General features: G+C 42.2%; 1 protein-coding gene across 1 annotated transcript; it reads right to left on the bottom strand.

The window, feature by feature from the left end:
• Nucleotides 1–2,262: 2,262 nt before the first annotated feature.
• Nucleotides 2,263–6,507, bottom strand: SYPL1 (synaptophysin like 1). Its single transcript, XM_026868512.1, is given in 5 exon segments — nucleotides 2,263–2,394; nucleotides 3,259–3,447; nucleotides 4,196–4,400; nucleotides 5,554–5,672; nucleotides 6,439–6,507. Coding segments are annotated over 5 exon segments (714 nt in total).
• Between the last annotated feature and the right edge of the window lie 1,914 nt (nucleotides 6,508–8,421).

Below are 8,421 nucleotides of genomic sequence, written 5' to 3'. Positions count from 1 at the left end.
ACTTTGATCACGTCTTCTGACATTTCAGGGGTCTGAAATGGGTCTTGAAGCTTCACTGGAAGTATTGATAATAAAAAGAGAGAGACGACACTTATCTTTTTATTATCAATACTTCCAGTGAAGCTTCAAGACCCATTTCAGACCCCTGAAATGTCAGAAGACTACCCAGCCATAATTAATTTTCTGATGGTAAAGGAAGTGCAAAGAGCATGGAATTACTAGCAGAATGCACATGCCCTGTCCTATAAAACCTACCCAAGCAAGGATGTGGAGAGAGCTGGATCTGTCACTGCATTAACACCAATTTGCTTAAAGACCTTTGATTGTGAAGCTAAAAACTCAATTATCAAAACCATTTGGGAGTTTCATCAGCCCTTTAGATCATAGTCCAGTGTTGCTATCAAAAAAAACCCCAACAAACCCATAATAGAAGTAACTTGTTTCATATCTAACTTCTGAATACAAGAATGATATCATCCTTCCTAAACCCTCTGCCCCAGTCTTCTCCTGCATAATTGCCTCTTGGGTTGCAGAAGGTCCAAGATACAGAAGGAAGGTTCTGGGAAGACTACATTATGATTTTGAGTGCCATAGTTTTGATTCAAGATTTAGAACCAAGTACTGCTTTTCTCTCGTCTTCCTACAAGAGAAAGGCTTTTGTAAGGTGGGATAATACTTGGTACTTGAGTGATCACTGAGGAAAGGCAAGCCTGTTTTTCTTGTTGCAGTAACACAGCCAGTATTGTTAAGCAGGAAACCATAGAACATTCATTGCTATCAAACCCCTTATCTTGGAACAGGGAAGAAACAGAAAAGCATGTTTTTAGAAAAGGGCAGCTGAACACTGCACTCCTTACCTCTTCCAAAAGGAACTTCAGAATAAATTTTGAACAGTTATAAGTAATACACACACCCACCCACCCCACCCTCCAGGCTGCCAGAAAGAAGTACTGGGAAGCATCAGTCAGCTTAATCTGCAGGAGTGATAGACAGTCCTCTCTGCAAAAAACTCAAGGCAACTGTGTAAAAGTCCTGCCGTAGCGCAGATAACTCATTCAGCTAGCAAGGTCAGCAATAGCTGAAGTCGTGTCCATTAGCTACAAAGTCAATACATTTGCATCGCTGTTACAGCAATAAGGACACAAGGCATGTTCTTCCAGCAACAGTCATACTTCATTATGCTCTTTGGACTGCAAGTTTACTGTAAGTCAGTAGCTCTGGGACACTGAACAATTAGGATCTGTGTTATATGCACACAATGTTGTCCATTTTCATCCCAAACAATTTAAATAAATTCCTGAACAATCACTTACTGGATTTGTCAAAACAAACATTTTTGAGCAATTCATAGCCAAATGTGTTTATTAAGAAGTCCACATGAGAAGAACCAAACACTGCTCCCAATGAATAAGCTGAACAACGTCAGTGAAGGCTTAGTCATATTCAGGCATCTCCAGTTATGTCCTTTCACAGAGAAGCATTGTTCACACACCTTAAAGACTTCATGGAAGGCCAGGCACTAGCAGTTGGAATATATCAGCTTTGATTTCTACACTATTTGTAACAGTTTGGGGCCAAACACTTAAAAGTAGTATGTCATCTATTGCACATGTACACACTCTCTCATCTTTGTTAAGTCACTTTATAATGAAATTACAAGCTATCTTCTTGTTCAGAGATTGTCCTGAGCCATTAAATAATAACAACACATTAAACACAGAAGTAATGTCCTTTGAGACAGGCCTGTCCACAGATTTGATGCAGTAACCTGCATGGAATATCTGGAAACCAACATGTGATGGCTGCAACTCTGACAGAGCTGGGAGATTTACTCAGATGGCTTTTGCAAGATATCAGTGATAGGAAGAAGCTGAACTGTATTTTCACATTCCCTAGCTGCATTTTTTATTTAAGTTTTCAGCCAAGGCTTGTTAGATTAAAGAAGTTGCAGTAATTACTCAGACGCAGTTGCTTCTCACCTATCCCTCCCGTGAGGCTATTTAAGAACCTGAAGGGGTCAGCAGATAACCTCAACATTTTACTCTTCAAAAACTGTAAAGCACTACATGATTTTGAAAGGCATAATGTATTTCAAGATAATAAACACTTCAATTGGAGTATCCAAGACCTTATGTCAAACCACAGTACAGAACAGAAGTTTGTACAAAGTATTACCAGTTATTATTGAAATAAATCCTAATGGCTCTGTGCTCTTGGCAGTGTGATGTAAAAGCAGAAGCACTTCAAAGTATCATCGTGGTTTTATATTCCTCTTCGAGTTGAATATGTTCCTGGATTTTGAGAAATTCCACTTGATTGGTTGTGCAGGTTGGTGTCCTTGTATACAAACCAAACATTTCCTCCCCATAAAATCATATTAAGCAAGCCAAACACCTGTAGGTTAAGACAAAAAAGGTGACATTAAAGTTGTTTAAAAAAACCCACCAAAACACCAAAACTCGGAATACAACTCCAAAGCAAGCCATAAACAACTGCTATTTTTGGCACCCCTTTGATTTGTGCAAGACATTTCCACATGCTTTAGAGTATTATAAGCTATTTTAACTGACTTTTTAGGAAATCAGATAGTCAATTTATTCTGTCCTTTACATGGAATTAGAAAAGTTCTTTTCCACCACTCAGCACCTCTGCATATGCAGAGCACATGGTTAATTACTACTGGGCCAGTGAATAACTGCCAGAGTTTTGAAGAGCAGAATTCACTAGGAAGATCACACAGTAAGGCTCATTTGCCCTGCTGTGAAGTGTTCTTTCTATGAACATGAGCTTTATACCACTGTATTACAAGGAACCTCTATTTGATGGGTAGAAATTGTTTAATCACAGTTGATTGAAAAGCTAGGTTCAGCACCAAAACATGAAGCAGGAAGCATAGTGTTTCCTCCTTACTTACATCAGTCAATGAACCACTTGGGTGGCTCAGTAACGTATTTTATGATGCTCTCAGTTACAGACAGAAATAATACAGAGACTCAAACATGTCTGGAAAATCTAGCAGCTCTAGAGGCAGATCCTACAAGATATTTCTCTTAATTTCTTTGAGGAAACAAGTTTACTTTTAAAGAAAAAAAAATGGTTAGTGTTTACCACAGTATTAACGTGCCTGAGCAACTAATAACCCATGAAGAAATCTTAATGCATAAAGCAACAAGTGCAATCAGTAGAACAGGCCTCTCAGGTGCCACTGGCTGTTTTCTAACACATTTATTGTACCCGTATGGCAGAAGGCATACATACCACAGACACATTCAGAGTTCCCATGCTGGTTACAGAAGCAAAACGGCAAGTTGTTCCGGGTGCTTTGCAAGATTCAATTCCTGGCATAATGCTGGCCCCTGTGGACATTTTGATGCCAGCAAGTGCTTTTGCCCAAGCAAAAGTACTAACCAGCCATAGAAAGGCTGTTATGACAGTGATAGCCAAATCCTACACAAGAGAAGTACTTGTTATTAGGTTAAAAAAAAAAATCTACATGAATGTACATAAGAGCAAGGCAGAGACAGTATCAATTATATCACCAGAAGAATGTCACCAGTGCTAATGATCACAGGCAAATTTAGGCACTAACAGTGCTTTAATTACAACAAATTATATTCCATGTTGATAATTAGCTACAAAACTGTATGCCTTCTGATCTATCAAGCATAAGCAGTCTTACCCTTTGAAAGAAATCAGTTTCTAAAAATCAAATGCCTAGCACCTACATTATAGAAATTTATAGTAGAGTGGGGATTCTGAGGATCAGGGCTTTGGTATTCAAGGTGACTAAAATCCACAAGATAAATATTTCCCTCTACCAATTGCATCTGCACAGCAGGTGCTCTACACAGGGAAAATTCCCAGAGACTAACAAAGGAGGTTCTACCTCTGGAACAACTGTATATTCAAACACATCATAAAAAAGAAAAATTGTGATGGAGACACTGCATTTGAGAAGGTGGAACTTCATTTCACTCTGCTTCAATAACTGCATAAGGTACGATGCCATGAACGTTCAAGGGCTTCGGGTCTCCTTTTCTGCTTGAGTGCTGTAGTGACTAGTCCGAGATACTTGTGTTTATGCTCCATCTAATTTTTGGAACTACTGAATAAGTTTTTCAGATATTCTTAAATTAGTAGTATTTCTCATCTCTCTGGTTTCAAAAGGCAAAACATTAAAATATCTTAGTATTACTTACAGTTAGTGGAAACTATTTTGCCGATACACATGCCTATATCCAATATAAACCACGAGGGCAGCAATGCAGTAGAGGAATACCAACACTGAAAGCGTAACAAAGAACTGTGCAGAAGAGGAGAAGTTGCCCACGAGATAGATGTCAGTCCAAGTACCACCACAGTGTTTTGGATCTGGTGCACTAAATAGAACAGTATTCAGCCTGCAAAGATTGCATCCTTCATGCAGTTAGTTTGCTATACAGTAGAAACTTCATACAGTCATGCTTCACAACAACAGTGCTTCAGCATTCTAGTTGCTTAAATCTACTCTAAAAGACAATTTACACTTCTATAAGGTATCAATTCTATGAGACAAAGATTTGCCAAGATATCTGAATATTATTCCCCATCCTACATTGAGATATGCAACAGCAACTTCAGGAGAAGTATCTTAATCTTATCATTAGAGCAACTGAAGAAATAAACCCTGATTTGCAAGCAGACTTAACAACATTTTAGAGACTGACAGATGAACAAGGGGATCAGGACTTATAAGGCATCTAGTTGCATTCAGCTGCAAGAAAATACAAGCACAGGAAGTTCAATGAAACCTGTGTGACTAGCAGCGCCAACACACTTACCAGCACAGAATCATTTCAGATTCCCACTCTCCCCTCCAAGTGCTTTAAAATGCTGGGGTTTGTGACCAAATTCTATACTTCTGTAGTAGTTTTTACTAGCTGGCTTCTGTACTTACAGCTAAGCTTATTGAATACATATGGAACACCAACTCTGCACTTGTAACCATGTAAGCTGTAAGAAAAAAGAGGAAGTCTTCCTCCTTGTGCTCCAGGAAAGGAATTTGTCTCTACAAGAGCACCACAACAACAGTGGACTATTTAGGGGCTTTTATATACCCAACACACTCACCAAGATCATAGTGGAATAAACTGAAAAGTAAGTATTTTCCATTCAGTCTTTAAACAAAAATATAATGGCACATCCAAAATAATCTTATCTGGGCCTCCAAAGCAACTACAAATTAAGACATAGGCTGTTGAAAGAAATTGTAGTGTTTTGCTTATTAATTACCTTCTGTAGCATTCATGCACTGCTAAAATAGAGCTTAAGGTAGAGAGATACAAAGCAGTAATACAGCCTATTGCCGTTTCTACCTACTTCTTTGATAGGGCACTGACAACCACAATGCTTTGAACTATTACAACTAAATATTTATTGCTACTATGGAGCAAGCCAGATTCTGTTCATTCAGATGTACACAGTAAGTGCATACTCATAGGCAGACAAATTGGGGAAAAAAAGCAAATAATAAGTAATTATTATATGAGGGACAACCAAAGAGCTAATACTCACCTGAATGGATAAGCAAAAGCAGCTGTAACTGTTTTGTTTACCACATCTTCACAGGAAACTAGAAGGGTAGTTTCACCTTGAAAGCCTCCACATGTGGCAAAAGCAAAGATGGAAAAAATCTATAGGAATTGATACATAGACATATTGGTACACAGCTCTAGAGCTCAAAGGAAATAAACTCAACATTTAGCTGAAACAGCTAGTGAAGGCAAGAAATAGAGACAAAAGTTAGCAATGGTAAAGTATAACATGTTATCAAGAGGTAATGAAAATGCTGAATTTCTACAATCCAAAAATATGAGCAACGTCGCTAACAAAAGCCCATTTGAAAGTTCTTTTAGTTTATATTTTTCCTAGCTCTACTGCAAAAGTTTTTTAGGTTTGGTGTAGTGGTTTGTTTTTTTTTTAATGCTAAAAGACAGCACAGTACCTCTTACAGTTGGTAAGGAAAGTTTTTTTGGGAGTCCAACATCCATAACCGTAGATTAGAGTAGCTAGAAGATACATGCTCAGAGTATTGCACGTCAACTTGGCTAAGTAGCTTATTTTCCCTTTGTACACTAGCATAACCCTAAACCCCAAAAATCAGAACACAGAGCATGCAGCAGCACAAGTTACTATAACAAACTTGTCATTAACACATAGATTTTATGTATCTGCAGAACTGTTTTCTTCCCTCCCAGTCAGAAGACGTGTCTGAAGAGCAGCCTTGTGTGGAACACCCACCACCAGTGGCATGAAGCAGGGAGCAGGCAGCTCATCAGCACACTCCTCTCCAGGCCCAGCCAGCTAAGGCACAGGAGTAAAGCCAAGCCTAGAAAAGTAGAAGAAACTGCCCTGACAAGGAGAATGAGGCTTCCCCCATTCCTCCAGAGCCCCACTCACCCACTCAAGGACCTTAATGAAGCCCAAAGGCTCCAGGAGCAAACCAAAATCCATCCTTAAGCCAGCCATCCCAGGCAACACCAGAGCAGCCAGCAAGAGCCCACACCACAACCTGTCCATAGGTGCAGCACTGGCCAGGCACCCCCTTACATGGCCGGCCACTGAGCTCCTCCCTGACACACCCACAGTTGCCTCAGGCTGGGGCTCTTTAGCCCAAGTCAGAGGCCAGGGGAGGCTGGGCTTGGGGTGAGCCCAGCTGTGTGGGGTGAGCGCCACTGAGGACCTTGGCTGTGGGCTGGGGAAATGGACAGTAACTGCCACAGGAAGGAATGGCTTCGGCTATTTTGTGGGAGCAAGGCAGCAGTGATGTCCTTCCTTCCTGGGACGCTGAGAGGGCTGCGATGGGCTAAAGTGAGAAGGAGCTGCCACAACAAAGGCCATGAGTGCTGCAGTGTCAGGGCGGTGTGTCCTTGTGGCCAAGGCTTGCAGGAGGGATGGCAGGTAGCAGGCAGAGGATGGCACACTTCAGAAGATCATCCGTGCCTTACCTTGATTTTGGGCTTAGTGATTTTATTGGCAAACAAGGCAGAGGGTCTTGACAACTCATGTTCAATCGAATCTCATCAATTACATTTGATTTTTTAAGCTTTAAATATTTTTTTGTGGTTGTGTTTACTGTTAATACATTGATCTTCAGTGAAACTAAAGAGCTAAAGGTCATGTTGAAGAAGATTTGAGGCCTGTGAGAGGGGCTGCCATCTGCTCTCCTCCTTGACTGTAGAGCATGGCTAGCTGAGGCGGCCAACGGACACAGCAGTCGCTGCAGTGGTTTTCTGGCTCTCCTTCAAGATCTTCTAGAAGTGTCTTCTGGGATTGCTGGAGAGCTCCTAGGAACCCTCTGAAAAACATCAGGGTGCCTGATGCTGCTCTTGGGAAGGGATAGTAAGGGAGGCTATGGCTGTTTCTAGCAAGAGGTAACTGATCTAGCAGTTTCTAGCAAGCTCTATGAGCTGCTCCTGGCCAAAGGGAGGTTTTGTCCCAGCTGAGCCCTGTTAACACTGCCAGGTGCTGAGGAGATGTCAGTGAAGGTGCTGGCTTAGAGTGCAGCTCCTGTGTATAGTGAGTAGGTGCAGCTGTTTGTGCAGAAGGTGGCCAGCAGCCTTTCCAGAGCAGCATATGCATGCTCAGCTGTGGTGGTGGTGTGTTTGGGTCTCAGTCCCCAGCTCCATCTGGATCAGCTGTCCCTGGTTCACCAGAGGCCTTGGCTCAGACTTTGCTACTGAGGGATGATGCAGCTCTCCAGGCCTGGGGCTGGGAGGGGCACCTGGCATCTCTCTCTGGGGCTGGGAAATCCAGACTCCTTGCCTGTAGGAGGTATGCAAAGGTGGAAGGTGTGTGCCCTCAGGAGCTGTGGAAGGAGGTCAGCAGCTTACACAGCATCAGAGGTAATGAGAAAGGGATCAACCAGTCAATCTTCTCTGAGACCCTGAAGCTTCATTCCTATAGGAGGGGCAGGTGAAGTCTGTGCTCATTGGGTTAGGAGATGGAGACTCCCATGATGGTGAAGGCTGGAAGATTGTGACTGCTGGCACCAGGAGGATGGCCGCAGCTGCAAATCTGCAGCTACAGAACATTCAGTACCCTAGTAGCAGGCAGGGGGTTGAGAGCTTTCTCCCATGAAGCCTCCGTACCAGCTGAGCCTGAGCTACACAGGAACACCAAGGGGAAAAGGTGACTGACAGTAGAGGGAAACTTCCTCCTGCATGGGATGGAGGCTTCTACTTGCTCACCTGACCTGCTGTCTAAGGAGGTTTTTTGATCACCAGGATCCAGGATGCTGTGGAGAGGCAAGCTTCAAACTATTCATCACTGCTGCTCTTCCACATGGGCACCAACAGTGCTGCACAGGGATACCTGGAGCATTTCAAGCATGACTACTACATTGTTCTGGGGTGGTGGTCAACATCTTGGGGGCTCAGGTGG

The sequence above is a fragment of the Athene cunicularia genome, assembly GCF_003259725.1.
Source record: "Athene cunicularia isolate RWA chromosome 1 unlocalized genomic scaffold, athCun1 chr1_part2, whole genome shotgun sequence".
Classification (NCBI taxonomy): Eukaryota; Metazoa; Chordata; class Aves; order Strigiformes; family Strigidae; genus Athene; species Athene cunicularia.
The sequence above is the reverse complement of the archived record's forward strand: the minus strand, read 5'-3'. Positions and strand labels throughout refer to the sequence as shown.